Genomic DNA, 17,461 nt, shown 5'->3' with positions numbered 1-17,461 from the left:
GACAGCTACACATACAAGGCATGTTTTTTTTTACATAACTAGGCCTATTCAATTAACTTTTTTATGATTTTATCTACAGTAATTTCCTTAAGAAATGTGAAATAATCTCAAATATATTTATAATATAAAGATCCTGCCCTCTTTTTTCTAACAAAGAAATACAGAACCATTCCTCTTTCCTGAACCCAACTCAACCGACTAATTTAACAAGCAGTGCTGAAGGTGAAGCTGCAAAATTAAAGTTCAATTAAGTCATTGAGCAGTGTTGTGGTTTATTGCCTATGAATTCAACTTTTCATTTTCAAGAGGATGGATGTGTATTTTTTTATAGAATTCTGAGGTTCAATAGTGTCAGTTAAGATCATACTGTACATCATACACAATCTTATTGGTTAAAATAAATCTCACTGGGGCCTTTTAGGGATTTTTGCACAGAACATGAAAGTAAGTAGATAAAACAAATACACTCTGAGGGTTCAAAACAAGTGGCAGTTCTACATAATTGCCCCTAGATAGCCCAAGTTATAGCTTTCATAGCTTTTGTGCCAAGAGAGACAAAACAAGTGGAAGGCAGATGTTTATTCTCTTTAGAAAAAAAATCAAAGATGCACAGATCCCTTTCACAAAGGTTTGACCAAAGGTTTTGGGGAAGGGTGGTCTAAATTCAGAGAAATACGTAACATGGCAGAAATCGGCAATCCTCGTGATAATGGTCTATTTGTTCTTTAATGGATTCATATTACATAAAATGAAAATGTATTTCCAATACCCTTTTACACTCTAACTGACTTCCTCCATACAATAAAACAAAAAGATCCAAATTAGATTGGGGATATTATATCTGTCATATCTTTTTTTATCACTCCATGTATCAATTCAATCCAATGCTCAGAGAAGCAATGGCCTCCATTCTGCAGAAGTGTTTTTTGTTTCTGGGACTCACAGTGCCACCTAAAGTTTAAATTTGGAATTCCAGGAGGAAGGTGAGAGGACAGTTTAGATCGTTTTGGGGTGATCTAAAAGTAATAAAGATGTTATTCAGACACAACATATGATCTGGTTCTTTCTGACATCCAGGCATTTTAAACATTTTATTGTTCATTTTCTGTCACGTCTTCTGTGCGCGACACCACTTCTCCGTCAACGATCTCCTCAATAACAATCTTCGTCCTCTGTGTTCTGACAGCTGAAAATGAAATGGAAACAAAGTTTAATCTTCAGTATATTTATAAATACATATATTTATAAAAGGCTTTAAAAATATAGCAGTGATATTAAACTTACGTTGTCTGATTTCTTCCTTGACTTCAAGTTCTTGTTTGACGATGGTGATACCAGAAGATTTTCCAAAAGCTCCACCAGAAGACCCGTCACCAGAAGACCCGCCACCAGATCTGCCAGAAGCTCCACCAGAACCTCCGCTAAAATTAAAAAAAGACATGATAGGATTGCTAAGAGAATGGCTTAACAGTTTGGGAAATAGCATTATTCACAGTCTTAGATGAGAAAATCAATAACAATCATATCTGTGTGCTAAAAGAGTGCCTACAAGCACATCTAGAGTACACCAATAAACAAATGTTACCTTGTCTGTTTATAATATGTTATCGGGTGGGCTTTAAGAGTGCTGTTAGCCATGCTTTAAGCTTAGCTAAGCTAACTGCCTCCTGGTTGCAGCTTCCCACCAGATCATCAAGAGAGTGTTACTGATATTTTCAATGATGAATGCAGGTATTTAGAGAGACCTGAATCCTACAGATCCCTGTGAATGGATCCACATATTACCTGTCTGCCTTATTTAAATCCAGTTTCAGATTAATCATATGTTAAGTCTGACTTTTTTGTGACAAACATCTCAATAAAGAATCTCCCTACCTCTCCTCTCCATCCAGCAGTCTTCTATACTCGGCGATCTCCATCTCCAGCCTGGTCTTGATATCAAGCAGCACCTGGTAGTCATTGCTCTGCCTCTCACTGTCCTTCCTCACTTCTCTGAGCTCTTCCTCCATGGAGTTGACCATGGCTTGGAGCTGGCTCAGCTTCAGGCTGTAGCGAGACTCAGTCTCTCCCAGTTGGCCTTCCAAGGCAGATTTCTGCGTTAGAGAAAAAGCACAGGAGGAGATATGAGGGCTATTTATGATGATTATAGTCAAACATGTTGTAAATATGTTACTATGGTGTGTTGTACATATCAGAGAAGCCAGACTTGTTTTTGAGCGATGAAACGGGTAGGAAAAATCTATGTTATATTGTGATGAAGAATTATTGCATGAAAGTGTGTATTTCAGTTTGGATTTAGGATCTGAATTACCAGGCTGAGCTGGGACTGCAGCTCAATCTGCAGGGCCTGCAGAGTCCTTTTGAGGTCATTGATCTCAGTTTTGGAAGTCTGGAGGGTCTCTGTGCTGGTTTCCACCTCCTTGTTCAGTTCGTCAAACTGGAAGACATAAAGTTGGGCATGAACATTACAAAAGCTATTTGCTAATCACATGATATTTAGGACACCTCTTTAGTTAAGTGCAGGCATGAGACGAGATGATGTGTACCGTCTCGTTCCCCTCACCTTGCCCTGGTACCAGTTGTCCATTTCGCGGCGGTTCTTCTCAGCGATGCCCTCATACTGAGCTCTGATCTGGTCCAGGATCGCAGACAGGTCCGCCTGAGGTGGGGCGTCCACCTCTACGTTCACAGAGCTGGAACTATCTTGACTGCGCATGGCTGCCAACTCCTACAGGTGGCACAACAGAGTCAAAGATAATTACACTTGAAGCTTCTGGTGGCTCAAGTTCCAAGCATTAACATTTTAAATGGATACAGTAAATACTGTGTAATGGATGTTACCATTTCTGCTTTTCACTTAACTTACTGTATTTTAGATACATTGGCTCACTTTAAAGGTGTGTAAGATTTGAATCTATTTAACTGCTTTTTAAGTTCCTATCTATGAAAGAATGTGTTAAAACAATGGTGATTGATCATATGACCCACTACTGAAAGCACTTCTACTTGCCGTTTTACTGGTTATTCTGTGTCTGTGGTGACATTCCCTTTCTAGATGTAAATACTGTATGCCGCGATGTTAGTGAAGCTGCTGACTGAGGTTTGTCTGTCGGCTCAACTCGTCACTAACAGTTATGTTAGGTTCACTTGTAATCGGAAATAGGGAACTTCCAACTTGAGGCTAAAGTAGAAAGGGGAGAAGTGTAATAGGAACATGTGCGTGTATGGATTTAAGAGGGCAACATATAGGGGACAGGCTGGAAGTAGAGAAGTCAATGTGTTTCAATAAAGTTTCCAAAAGAGCAAAAGAATAAAAATTAAAAAAATGTCAACACACATGGTGACCATAAACATGACAAGACGGAGAGCTTTGAAAGAAAAGAACGGGTTCTACCAGAGAGGCCCCTGGAAACAACATATGGAGTACAACTTAAAAGGTAAACAGTCTGAAATGACCCCTCATTAATGTATTTGTGTATCTATAATTAAGACTAGTTTTTCCATAATCTATAAATCAGACTAACATAATGGTATCAGAATCACTGTTTTTTGGCTACACCCTGGGGCTGGGAGTAGTGCCAGGTACACATCCTGAAGGCACAGCCGACACTCCACCAAGGTTTGCATCACCTGCTGATGTACAAGGTAAAGCTAACGCTGGGAGGCATTTAGCAAAACTATCCCATGGAAGACTACCTGTAAGACCTGAGCTCACTGAGATGGCGTGCTGCTTTTCTTAATAATAGAACTCTCACCTCCTCATGGTTCTTCTTCAGGTAGACCAGCTCCTCCTTCAGGCCCTCCACCTGCATCTCCATGTCAGACCGGGCCATAGTGAGCTCATCCAGAACCTTGCGCAGTCCGGCGATGTCCGTCTCCACAGACATGCGCAACGCCAGCTCATTCTCAAACCTGTCAAGAAACAGGCTCGGAGGTTCATTTTGATGCACCCGCTTAATTAGTGTTACTACCAACAACAAAAAAGACGCTAACAAAAAAAGACGTATGAAGCTAAAACCAGTTACATCATTCTTATCACTCTGCTGACAGTTACATCCCTGTGGCAATATGTCCACATAGCCTGAAACTACTGAGCTGAACAAACATGATATCCAATTGAAGTTCTCCAGGTTATTACATCTGTCATGTTCCAGACTCCTGCCATTATTAACCATACAGGGCTGACATCTACTAATGTAAACTTCCCACTCACTTGATTCTGAAATCCTCTGCTGCCAGTCTGGCATTGTCAATCTGCAGCATCAGCCTGGCATTGTCCATCGTGGCAACACTGATCTAAAAAAGAAGAGAAGCACTGTCAGTTTCTTATCCACATATAACACAACCACAAAGGTGTGTAAGTGGTTCATTATCTAGAGTATAGGCTGACAGGGTTTTGTTGATCAGCAAAATAGCTTTATTTACTTGCATTTTGCAGTTTGACAGTTATCACATTTGCTCATGAAGTGTTACATGTCACTCTAGGCAGTGTTTGTAGAGAGAATAAACTGCTGACTAGACCGACTGAAGGTAAATTTGGATAGGGGGAAAACACAAGATAGCCTAATATGATTTTTAACTTATTTAATTAACATTATTATACAGTAATAGGGGAAAGCTTACCTTTTCGCGCAGCTCTTCGATGATCTCATAATACTTGCTGTAGTCCTTGCCGCTGGAGGAGCCCATCTGCCTTTCATACCACTCACGGATTTGAAGCTCCAGGTCCGCATTGGCGGACTCCAGAGAGCGCACCTTCTCCAGGTAGGTGGCCAGGCGGTCATTGAGGTTCTGCATGGTCTGTTTCTCGCTGCCCGAAATGTTGAATCCGCCCCCGGCATCTCCGCCACCTCCCATGGCCCCTGACATGTCAAAGCCAGCGCCAATGCCGTCGGAGGCGTAGGACACCCGGACGCTATTATTTGCTGCACCGCCATAGGCGCTCGAGCTCCGCATCTGTTTGGGCATGGAGGACATGGAGTAGCTGGAAAACCTGTTGGCCATGATGATTACTGTTCTGACTAAGGTGCAGCCGTCACTAGACTTGTCAAAAACCAAGAGTGGTGGAGGAGGAGATGGTGCTGAGGTGGCCGGGAGGATGGATTTTATAGCCTCCTTCCTGGAGGTGGGAGCGGCCAACAGGTAGGTGGAAAGATGCTGCTCGCCACCAACATCACAGGTGTGACCATACAGGGCGTGGTGGGTTGGCATTCAGTTTTATTGCTCGATATAATGGCTGTCAGGGCACACAAGCATGTCAGGCGTTGTTCATTTAACTTGGCTTTAACTTTACTTTTTTTGGCTTTGGCTTTACATTTTTGTCTCAGGCAGAGATCTTCAGTCAGAGGCTAATCTCCCTCGACCTTTAACAGTCTAATTTCATGAGTTCACCTGTATGTGTGTCCTGCAAAAACTCATCCAAAACCTATGACTATGCATCAATTTACTACTTCTACTCTTGTAAAATACCCAGAACAGATGATATAAATGCATATAATTAATTTCAAGCATGCAGCTAGTGGCCCATTATCCTTCACCAACTCTTCATTAAATTGTCGACATTAATTTTAAAACGTTGAACAATTTTCCTGAAATGTTCAAAGCTGAGTTAGTACTTTATTTATTTGTGTGTAACAATATTATTCCCTGAGACAGTCCACTTTAAGGATTTTAAACGCCGGTTTATATCCTGCATGAAAGTTTTGTTAAAATGTGGTTGACTTTTTAGTTTCCCAGTTTTTCACAATCAAAACTACATGGTTAGGGTTAGGCATAAAAACTGGGTGCAAATATCATTGTTGGCTACTGACACCTGGGTGTAAATAGCATATGTAAGCAAGATTTGCTGACATAATTCAGTCCAACCAGCATTGTGATCCTCTGAGCCAAAGGTTAAAAAAAATATATTGTAGTGTAAAGGAAAGGGCTGACCATTTAAACAGCATCTGCTCAAAAAAGTTAAGCATTCTAATCATTATTGAATTCCAACCCTGCTAGCTATACATCTTTCTTCACATCTCTTGACTGAAAACAGAATGCCTATCTCATTTTCTCACACAATCAAACATGCTGTAAATATTCTCCCACACTTGCACGAACAAGCGTTTACACAACATGGGCCTAAGCTGCCAAGGGGCTTGAAGACTTGCCATGAAGTCATTTTGTTTTTGATATTTCTTTGATGAAAAGGATACACAGAATATTTAAAGCGTTGTTGCCTCAGGCTGCTGCTGCTGTTGCAGAAGCTGTCATAGGAAAACACTTTGACTCTTTGATTTATGTTTCCATTGACGTCAAAAGTTGGATCAGCATCTTAACCTTATTTAAGGTCATGCTTGCATGTGAATTTTCTTAAACTCCTTAAAAAGGTGTCATGTTTGTTAAATATAGCCATTGAAGGTAATGGTCCTACTATTTATTCCTATGTTACTTTATCTTGAATTGCACTAATTCTCTGGAGAGCAGCTAATAGAAGCTTTTCTCATGCAGCGCCCTTGTGTACAATGGGTTTCTAGGATGGCCTTTAATGATGCAGAATCCATGTTTTACATGCGCCTGCAATTACTTGAGATAGTAATGTGTTTGAAGGTCTAAATACAGGCCACACACATTATTTTTCAAGATCAAAAGTCAAAACAGTGCTGCTCATATTTGGAAATGTCTAATGTCATATTAAATGTATGTTTTCTTATTATTTGTGCTAATAAAATACCTCCTAGTCAAACTAGGACTTGACTAAAAAATGAATAGTCTGTGTTTTTTCCACCATCAACTTTCACAGAAAGACAGAAGTCTGCAATTCTCCTTCAGATAATATCAGTTCCATGTGATGCTGTGGTTTCATGATATCAGGCACAAAGACATAATGTTTTCTGATCTCCCAGTGGCAGATGCACAAGACTGGGATGCTGTTTTTGGATGACCAATAATAATAATAATAAGAAGAAGAAGAATTACAACAACGTTTTTACAAATTTGACATTAGAGCTGCAACTAGTCATTATTTTCATCATCTATTAGTCTGTCGACTCCATTAATCAGTTAGTTGTTTGGTCTATAAAATGTCAGATATGGTGAAAAATGATGAATCAGTGTTTCCCAAAGCAGAAGATGCCGTCCTCAAATGTCTTGTTTTGGCCACAACTCAAAGGTATTTCGTTTACTGTCATAGAGGAGGAAAGAAATCAGAATTAAAGAATTTGGAATCAGAGACTTTGGACGATTAATCAATTATCAAAATAGTTGGAGACTTATTGAATAGTTGTCAACTAATCGACTACTACAGCTCTTCTGTCTGCTACAAGCTTGTTATGCCGATATACTGTGCATAAAAATGTTTGCAGTGCAGGTTGATATTTATCTTGGCAGCAATACTCCTGGATAAACTGGATAAAATTTAACTATGTAGATCATATTATTAAAGCTTTCATAGCAGCTGCCAAGCGGCCTTGTTTTAAATTATACAATTACTTTGAAACTGAATACATGTAGGCTCCATTTCCCACGATCCATGTTTGTTCTCATTAGGGAAGGGCATTCAAGCAGAAATACTTTTCAAGAATCACTGGAAACTATTCGACTCTTCTTTGAATAGTCCGTCCCCGCCCGCATCGACCTGAGCCTGACGCAGTTAATGTAAGCTGAACCCCTGAGTTTCTGTTCCCTAGTTAAGAGAAAGGGAGCATTTTTTTTTTGCTCTGGAGGCGCTGCTTAAACCGTGTAGGCCTAACTGCTGGCAGAGACCTACACATACTATTTTCACAAAAAAGAACTTGAAGCACCGGGTCAAGTAGGCTAAACATCATTTGTATATATTTGTCTGAACCCGGTCTGACCCTTTGGGTCCCACCGCTCCTGAACAGTGGAGACTAAACAGAAAAGTCACAGCATGCTACATGCCAATGCTAGCAACACGGTGCTAATATTAGCCCACAAAAAACAGCTGGGATGGGACTCTCAGCCCACTCTAACGTGGTAAACGATTCAAGCGCCAATAAAGCCGTACAATCGTACTGCACCTCGTTTTCATTAATTTTTTAAAAATAACTTTTGACTGTTTTTTTTTTTTTTTTTTATGTAACTAGGCCTATTCAATTTAAGTTCAGGAAGTTCTACAAAAAAAGTGAAATAATCTCAAATATTGATCATTCCATGGAATGGAATAATTAAAGATCCTGTCCTCTTTTTTTTTTAACAAGACAAAAAAATACAGAACCATTCCTCTTTCCTGAACCCAACTCAACCGACTAATTTAACAAGCAGTGCTGAAGGTGAAGCTGCAAAAGAGTTAAATTAAGTCATTGAGCAGTGTTGTGGTTTATTGCCTATGAATTCAACTTTTCATTTTCAAGAGGATGGATGTGTATTTTTTTATAGAATTCTGAGGTTCAATAGTGTCAGTTAAGATCATACTGTACATCATACACAATCTTAATGGTTAAAATAACTCTCTCACTGCGGCCTTTTAGGGATTTTTGCACAGAACATGAAAGTAAGTAGATAAAACAAATACTCTCTGCGTGTTCAAATTACAGTATTGTGCAACTGTCAGGATCCCTGTTCTGCCAGTCTCTCCCTTTCCTTTTGTGCCTATGTCTGTCTCCCTCTGTCTGTTGTTCCCTGCATGTGTCTCCCCTCTCAGTGTTTGTCTGTTTGGAGGTGGTAGGTGTAGTTCCGCCCAGCTGTATCCAGTTCCACTGATGACCTATCCTGCTGCATAAAGGGCCGGATGTGGGACACATTCGGCAACAGGCCGTTGTCCTCGTTTACGTGGTAACTTCTTGTCGGTTGGCTCCCATACTAATGGTATTGGCGACAATCGGATTGGGTGAGACCTTGTGGGCAATAAAATTGCAATCTTAATAAGATTGACCCGGCCTGCAAGGGACAGAGGCAGGCCCGCCCATCTATACAAGTCTGACTTGCATTTATCCAACAGCGGCTGGTTTTTTAAGTTTTGAAACAGGTCCCTGCAGTAGCTAGTGATAAACACCCCCAAATACTTTAACCCCTCGTCAGCTTTTTAAAGGGGAATAAGGATTGTGGGAATGATCTCGCCAAGTTGTTAACAAAGAATAACTCACTTTTCTGAATATTTAATTTATACCCCGATGTTGGTGTTCAAACTGATTCAGGATTGATAAAACTGGGGGGAGGGAGGTTGTGGGATTTGAAATAAATAAGAGAAGGTCATCGGCATTTAAGAAGAGTTTGTGGACCAGGCCAAATGATGGCTATGTTGAACAACAAGGGTGAGAGCTGGCAACCCTGCCAAGTACCACGCCTGAGAGGGAAACATGCTGACCGGACGCCGTTAGTGTTTACAGATGCAGGGGGGGTTACATACAGAATCTTAACCCAAGAAATAAAATTAGAATCAAAGCCAAATTTCTCCAAAATATAAAATAGTAATCCCCACTATACCCGGTCGAAGGCTTTCTCCGCATCCAGCGCCACTACAACCTCAGGATTGTCAGATCCAGGTGAGAATATGATGTTGAGTACCCTTCTGGTATTGAAGAATCGATGTCTCCCTAATATGAAGCATGTCTGGTCTAGCAAAAATGTTTGATGTCATCACTTTGGAGGTGGAGGGTGAGGACCTTAGCGAGGATCTTACAATCTACCATTAAAAGTGTGACCGGTCTGTAGCTGCCACATGAAGTAGGATCCCTGTCTTTCTTCCGGAGCAATGAAATAGATGCTTCATACAAGGTCGCTGTTAGTCTGCCTTTAGTAAATGAGTCATTGAACATCCTCACAAAGGATGGGAGCTTATAGCATCGAGTATGCCTTAAAGAACTCTACTGCAAAACCAACAAGGCCAGAAGATTTCTAGCGTTGCTCTCTGTTAGCGTTGCACAGGAGGCCTTCGTAGTTAGCAGACGCTCATCTTCTAGATTTGCATTTACTTTGAGGGAGCTTATCTTCTGAGCGTGGTCGGACACTGGTGTGGAGGTGGTCTAGCTTTGCTTCGAGCGTTGAAATGGAGGCTTTAAGGCCGACGGAGAGGGCTTTGAACTCAGCGGAGAGGACTGTGTGGTACTCCGCCCAGAGGTGAGCAATAGCCGCCATGCTAATCTCTCTGCCTACCTCGTCTGTGGGGCTAGCCTTCACCCCCTGGTCTTTTACAGTCTGTCTGGTCGCGTGGTTCTGCATATTTCAGTGATGCATCCATCTAACAAGATGTATATTACTATTTGTAGTGACTTTCGGGGTCCTGAAATGTGAAATTATCAAAAGTCTACTCCATCTCAGCTTAACTGGCAGTTCCCCATACAGCTCAATCTTTGAACCAGTCCACCATTCTGAGCACAGCCCCCCCTCAAGGTTGTGTACTCAGCCCCTTGCTCTTCACGCTGCTGACCCACGACTGCGCGCCATCCTTCAGCAGCAACCACATAGTGAAGTTTGCAGATGACACAACCGTGGTGGGTCTCATTTCCAACAATGATGAGACCTTCTACAGGAAGGAGGTCAGCCAACAACAAAGAGGATGCCTTCACAGCAACTATGGATCAGGGGGGATGTAGTGGAGGAGGTGGAGGCCTGCAAATACTACAGAGGACTGGAAATCTAACACAGAGGCTGTGTAAAAGAAGGGGATGAGCAGACTCTATTTCCTGAGGAAGCTGAGATCCTTCAAATTGTGCAGCAAGATGTTGGAAATCTTCCATCAGTCAGTTGTTGCCAGCGCCATTTTCTCTGCTGCTGTGTGTTGGGGCAGTAGCATCAGAGCCACCGACACCAACAGAATTGATAAAATCATCAAGAAGGCTGGCTCTGTACTTGGTCTCAGGCTGGAGTTTTTTGAGTCTGTGGTGGAGAGGAGAACGCTGAATAAACGTGGTGCAGAGATAACAACCTCTTTCTGTACATCAGAAAGACAAAGGAGGTTGTTATTGACTTCTGGAAAGGCCACATCCCTAAACCCCAGTGACTATCAAAGTTGCTGAGGTGGACAGAGTGAGTAGCACCAAATTCATGGGGTGCATATCAGTGAGGACCTCTCCTGGACAATCAACACTGCATCACTGGCCAAGAAGTCCCTGTGGCGTCTCTCTCCACAAACTAAAGAGAACAGCCCCCCCACCCCCACCCACCCACCCATCATGTGCTCCTTCTACTGGGGCACCATAGAGAGCATCCTGACAAGCTACATCTCTGTGTGGTACGGGAGCTGCACGACTTCCAACCGCAAGATTCTGCCGTGTGTGTTGAAAGGCTGCCGGTTGGATCATTGTTGTCCCACTACTGGACATTTACAGAACCTGCAAAGCAACCAGCAATGTGGGTGACACCAGCCACCCCTCACACAACCTCTGAGCCTGTTCTACCAGACTGGCAAACAGCTTCATCCACCAGGCAGTCAGGAAGCTTAACACCCTCCCTGCTCTCCCTCTGTCCCCAAGAACTCTGGGGAACCTCCGCCACATCAGGAACAGCACCGGTCACTTTTTTGCTTCCTCGGTGCCTTTAAAGTAGTACTCCATTAAATTTGTAAATTTGTAATTACAGGTAAGCCTGTTCTGTCAGTGCCTCCATCTTGTCACGTTCATGGTCACTATGTGTGTTGACAATTGTCTTTTTTTTCTCTTTCGTAAACTTTATTGAAATACATTCACCTCTCTACTTCCAGTCCGTCCCCTGTATGTTACCTTCTTAAATCCATACACACACATACACATGTTCCTATTAGACTTGTGCCCTTGCTACAAGCCTGATTCAGAAGTTGGAATATCTAATTTAGGAATACAAGTGAAAGCAGCATAACCGTTAGTGACATGTTCCGCTGACAGACCACTGTCAGCCGCATCACTAACATGGCGGCTTATTTACATCCAACCCGTATCTGTCGCCACAGACACAGATATTAGAATATTCGGCAAAAGGCAAGTACAAGTGCTTTGCTTGTCATTTTGTTTGCTATTTCTTTTCCACTATTTTTTTAGAATTTATTTATTGTATATATTTGTACTTATTGCACCGTGAGTTCACCGTGATTCCTCTAAATGTCTGGCACATATTGCAGGAATTGACAATAAAGCTGACTTTGACTTTGACTATATAGCCTTCTTTATAGCTTTCATTTTTTTTGTGCCAAGAGAGACAAAACAAGTGGAAGGCAGATGTTTATTCTCTTTTGAAAAAAATCAAAAATGCAGAGATCCCTTTCAGAAAGGTTTTACACAAGGTTTTTGGGAAGGGTGGTCTAAATTCAGAGAAATACATAACATTGCAGAAATCGGCAATCCTTGTGAGAAAGGTCTTATTGTTGGTTATGGTAATGTACTTGGATAACATTTAATTTGACGATAATATTTCAAATTACATGAAAATAAAATAAGATCCAAATTAGATTGGGGATATTATATCTGTCATATCTTTTTTTATCACTCCATGTATCAATTCAATCCAATGCTCAGAGAAGCAATGGCCTCCATTCTGTGTGTGTTTTTTGTTTCTGGGACTCACAGTGCCACCTAAAGTTTAAATTTGGAATTCCAGGGGGAAGGTGAGAGGACAGTTTAGATCCGGCATCTCCAGTCCTGCTCGTATTGGGCCGCTGCCCTGCATGTCTTAGGTTTCTTCCTGCTGAAACACACCTGAGTCTAATGATTATCAAACCTGTGACATGCTTCAGCTGCTTGAAAATGAGCAGCTGAAGCTTTATAACGAGCCGAGCATTAGACTCAGGTGCGTTGGCGGAAGGAGGAACCCTAAAACATGCAGGGCAGCGTTCCTCCAGGAGTAGGATTGGAAATGCCTGATCTAGATAGTTTTGTGGTGATATAAAACTAATAAAGATGTAGTACGGACAGAACATATGACCTGGTTCTTTCCGACATTCAGAGATTATATTCAGACATTTAAAACATTTTACTATTAATTTTCTGTCACGTCTTCTGTGCGGGACACCACTTTTCCGTCAACGATCTCCTCAATAACAATCTTCTTCCTCTGGGTTCTGACAGCTGAAAATGATATGGAAACAAAGTTTAATCTGTAGTATATTTCATTTTTACAAGCAGGAAAGGGTTTTAAAAATACAAAGGTGATATAAACTTACGTTGTTTGACTTCAAGTTCCTGTTTGACGATGGTGATAGCAGAAGATCTTCCAAAAGCTCCACCAGAAGACCCGCCACCAGATCTGCCAGAAGCTCCACCAGAACCTCCACTAAAATTCCAGAAAGACATGATATGATTGCTAAGAGAATGGCTTAACAGTTTGGGAAATAGCATTATTCACAGTCTTAGGTGAGAAAATCAATAACACTCATATCTGTGTGCTAAAAGAGTGCCTACAAGCACATCTAGAGTACACCAATAAACAAATGTTACATTGTTTGTTTATAATATGTTATCGGGTGAGCTTTAAGAGTGTTTAGCCATGCTTTAAGCTTAGCAAAGCTAACTGCCTCCTGGTTGCAGCTTCCCACCAGATCATCAAGAGAGTGTTACTGATATTTTCAATGATGAATGCAGGTATTTAGAGAGACCTGAATCCTACAGATCCCTGTGAATGGATCCACATATTACCTGTCTGCCTTATTTAAATCCAGTTTCAGATTAATCATATGTTAAGTCTGACTTTTTTGTGACAAACATCTCAATAAAGAATCTCCCTACCTCTCCTCTCCATCCAGCAGTCTTCTATACTCGGCGATCTCCATCTCCAGCCTGGTCTTGATATCAAGCAGCACCTGGTAGTCATTGCTCTGCCTCTCACTGTCCTTCCTCACTTCTCTGAGCTCTTCCTCCATGGAGTTGACCATGGCCTGGAGCTGGCTCAGCTTCAGGCTGTAGCGAGACTCAGTCTCTCCCAGTTGGCCTTCCAAGGCAGATTTCTGCGTTAGAGAAAAAGCACAGGAGGAGATATGAGGGCTATTTATGATGATTATAGTCAAACATGTTGTAAATATGTTACTATGGTGTGTTGTACATATCAGAGAAGCCAGACTTGTTTTTGAGCGATGAAACGGGTAGGAAAAATGTATGTTATATTGTGATGAAGAATTATTGCATGAAAGTGTGTATTTCAGTTTGGATTTAGGATCTGAATTACCAGGCTGAGCTGGGACTGCAGCTCAATCTGCAGGGCCTGCAGAGTCCTTTTGAGGTCATTGATCTCAGTTTTGGAAGTCTGGAGGGTCTCTGTGCTGGTTTCCACCACCTTGTTCAGTTCGTCAAACTGGAAGACATAAAGTTGGGCATGAACATTACAAAAGCTATTTGCTAATCACATGATATTTAGGACACCTCTTTAGTTAAGTGCAGGCATGAGACGAGATGATGTGTACCGTCTCGTTCCCCTCACCTTGCCCTGGTACCAGTTGTCCATTTCACGGCGGTTCTTCTCAGCGATGCCCTCATACTGTGCTCTGATCTGGTCCAGGACCGCAGTCAGGTCCGCCTGAGGTGGGGCGTCCACCTCTACGTTCACAGAGCTGGAACTATCTTGACTGCGCATGGCTGCCAACTCCTACAGGTGGCACAACAGAGTCAAAGATTTAAGCAGACAAAACAGACTGTTTTCCATCACCTGTTGTTTGTACAAGGTAAAGCTAACGCTGGAAGGCATTTAGCAAAACTATCCCATGGAAGACTACCTGTAAGACCTGAGCTCACTGAGATGGCGTGCTGCTTTTCTTAATAATAGAACTCTCACCTCCTCATGGTTCTTCTTCAGGTAGACCAGCTCCTCCTTCAGGCCCTCCACCTGCATCTCCATGTCAGACCGGGCCATAGTGAGCTCATCCAGAACCTTGCGCAGTCCGGCGATGTCCGTCTCCACAGACATGCGCAACGCCAGCTCATTCTCATACCTGTCAAGAAACAGGCTCAGAGGTTCATGTTGATGCACCCGCTTAATTAGTGTTACTACCAATAACAACAAAGACGCTAACAAAAAAAGACGTATGAAGCTAAAACCAGTTACACCAGTTTTATCACTCTGCTGACAGTTACATCCCTGTGGCAATATGTCCACATAGCCTGAAACTACTGAGCTGAACAAACATGATATCCAGTTGAAGTTCTCCAGGTTATTACATCTGTCATGTTCCAGACTCCTGCCATTATTAACCATACAGGGCTGACATCTAGTAATGTAAACTCCCCACTCACTTGATTCTGAAATCCTCTGCTGCCAGTCTGGCATTGTCAATCTGCAGCATCAGCCTGGCATTGTCCATCGTGGCAACACTGATCTAAGAAAGAAGAGAAGCACTGTCAGTTTCTTATCCACATATAACACAACCACAAAGGTGTGTAAGTGGTTCATTAGAGTATAGGCTGACAGGGTTTTGTTGATCAGCAAAATAGCTTTATTTACTTGCATTTTGCAGTTTGACAGTTATCACATTTGCTCATGAAGTGTTACATGTCACTCTAGGAAGTGTTTGTAGAGAGAATAAACTGCTGACTAGACCGACTGAAGGTAAATTTGGATAGGGGGAAAACACAAGATAGCCTAATATGATTTTTAACTTATTTAATTTACATTATTATACAGTAATAGGGGAAAGCTTACCTTTGCGCGCAGATCTTCGATGATCTCATAATACTTGCTGTAGTCCTTGCCGCTGGAGGAGCCCATCTGCCTTTCATACCACTCACGGATTTGACGCTCCAGGTCCGCATTGGCGGACTCCAGAGAGCGCACCTTCTCCAGGTAGGTGGCCAGGCGGTCATTGAGGTTCTGCATGGTCTGTTTCTCGCTGCCCGAAATGTTGAATCCGCCCCCGGCACCTCCGCCACCTCCCATGGCCCCTGACATGTCAAAGCCAGCGCCAATGCCGTCGGAGGCGTAGGACACCCGGACGCTATTATTTGCTGCACCGCCATAGACGCTCGAGCTCCGCGTCTGTCTAGGCATGGAGGACATGGAGTAGCTGGAAAACCTGTTGGCCATGATGATTACTGTTCTGACTAAGGTGCAGCCGTCACTAGACTTGTCAAAAACCAAGAGTGGTGGAGGAGGAGATGGTGCTGAGGTGGCCGGGAGGACGGATTTTATAGCCTCCTTCCTGGAGGTGGGAGCGGCCAACAGGTAGGTGGAAAGATGCTGCTCGCCTCCACCATCACAGGTGTGACCATACAGGGCGTGGTGGGTTGGCATTCAGGTCCGATATAATGGCTGTCAGGGGCGTGTGAGGCATTGTTCATTTAACTTGGCTTTAACTTTAATTAAGCCTGATACAGTTGAGTCTCAGGCAGAGATCTTCAGTCAGTGGCTAATTTACCTCAACCTTTAACAGTATAATTTCATAGACCAACCTGTATGTGTGTCATGCGAACACTGATCCAAAACCTATGACTATGCATCAATTGTCTTACTTGTACTCATGCAATTACTGTTAATTACCCTGAACTGACAACATAAATGTATTTGATACATTTAAAGCATGTAGCTAGTGGCCCATTATCCTTCACCAACTCTTTATTAAATTGTCAACAATAATTTTAAAATGCAGAGCAATTTTCCTTAAATATGTAAAGCTAAGTCAGTACTTCATTTATTTGACTGTAATAATATTTCATACTTCTTCTTTGAAAAGCTAGAAGAGAGCCTTTTCAGCAGCTGTGTCTGGCTGTAGTGTACATAGCCTAGGGGCTTTTAGACAAATGCTAACATCACTTAGGATGCTATAATTCCCTTAGTGACAATGCTAACATGCTGATGTTTAGCAGGTATCTTAATTATGCTCAGTGTCTTAGTGTGTAAGCTTAACAATTTCTAATTAGAAAAGTATTGGACGGAAAAAATGTTTGAGCTGACAGTGGTGCTACTGTACATGAAAGGTCAGAGGATCCCCAATATCAGTAGGCTTCTTCCTTTAAATGACCATGACTGCCTGCACAAAGTACACTGGCAATATAGTCAAAGAGTGTCTATTTGCACCCAGGTGAGAATAGCCACAGCGATAAAGCCATTACACCTGACTACTCACCAACTGCCTTCTAGTAGTATAAATTGTGACACAGAACAGGATTATGGAAGGCAGGCCTAATTATGGGGGTTAAGGACTGGACTTTCATCAAGGAGACCTAGGTTTAAATCCTGCATGAAAGTTATGTTAAGATTTAGTTGACTCATTATTTTCACTGTTCGGTTTGACACCTGGGTGTAAATAGCTGTTGTGATCTCAGGCCTGGACTAAAACATAGAGTGCTCACACAAAGAAAAAAGGGAGATGGTTGAGGTAAGTAAAGGGATCTTATTTTGCAGTCAGATGGAGTGATCTGGGACTGGTGGGCTCAACCCAGACACTTGATCTGGGCAGATAACTTGAAGGTTGAAAGTGGAGAGCTGGATGAGACAAGACAGCAATAAACAGGGGACTGTATCTGGAGCAGTTGTCTTAAACATAGAAGTTTGACCCAAGCACATGAAATAATATGAGACCTGCCGTAATACCACGGAAGGGGACTCTACCATCTGGCGATGAGTGGAAGAA

The 17,461-nt window shown here is 42.2% G+C and overlaps 1 protein-coding gene and 1 pseudogene across 2 annotated transcripts; both read right to left on the bottom strand.

Annotated features, from left to right (window-relative positions):
- Nucleotides 1–564: 564 nt before the first annotated feature.
- Nucleotides 565–5,084, bottom strand: LOC310957695 (keratin, type I cytoskeletal 19-like). Its single transcript, XM_083928384.1, has 8 exons — nucleotides 4,624–5,084; nucleotides 4,214–4,296; nucleotides 3,756–3,912; nucleotides 2,564–2,728; nucleotides 2,312–2,437; nucleotides 1,876–2,093; nucleotides 1,285–1,421; nucleotides 565–1,186 (listed from the first exon to the last, which is right to left on the bottom strand). The coding sequence occupies exons 1-8, from the start codon at nucleotides 5,002–5,004 to the stop codon at nucleotides 1,092–1,094; spliced, it is 1,362 nt and encodes a 453-aa protein (XP_083784510.1). The 5' UTR covers nucleotides 5,005–5,084; the 3' UTR covers nucleotides 565–1,091.
- A 7,034-nt stretch (nucleotides 5,085–12,118) lies between these two features.
- Nucleotides 12,119–16,137, bottom strand: LOC310957686 (keratin, type I cytoskeletal 19-like; annotated as a pseudogene). The gene is made up of 8 exons (XR_014593865.1): nucleotides 15,535–16,137; nucleotides 15,129–15,211; nucleotides 14,671–14,827; nucleotides 14,320–14,484; nucleotides 14,068–14,193; nucleotides 13,632–13,849; nucleotides 13,070–13,179; nucleotides 12,119–12,974 (listed from the first exon to the last, which is right to left on the bottom strand). The product of XR_014593865.1 is annotated as a keratin, type I cytoskeletal 19-like (transcript).
- Between the last annotated feature and the right edge of the window lie 1,324 nt (nucleotides 16,138–17,461).

Source organism: Echiichthys vipera (assembly GCF_963691815.1).
Source record: "Echiichthys vipera genome assembly, chromosome: 2".
NCBI classification, from domain to species: Eukaryota; Metazoa; Chordata; class Actinopteri; order Perciformes; family Trachinidae; genus Echiichthys; species Echiichthys vipera.
This window is presented reverse-complemented; position numbering and strand designations above follow the sequence as displayed.

What these genes read in the sequence shown, in the direction of transcription:
- LOC310957695 (XM_083928384.1), bottom strand. Translation starts at nt 5,004, where the DNA reads ATGGCCAACAGGTTTTCCAGCTACTCCATGTCCTCCATGCCCAAACAG. An exon ending in GCAGAGGATTTCAGAATCAA is followed by an intron (nt 3,913 to 4,213) that starts GTGAGTGGGAAG and finishes GTTTCTTGACAG; the next exon opens with GTTTGAGAATGAGCTGGCGT. An exon ending in CAAGGAAGAAATCAGACAAC is followed by an intron (nt 1,187 to 1,284) that starts GTAAGTTTAATA and finishes TTTCATTTTCAG; the next exon opens with CTGTCAGAACACAGAGGACG.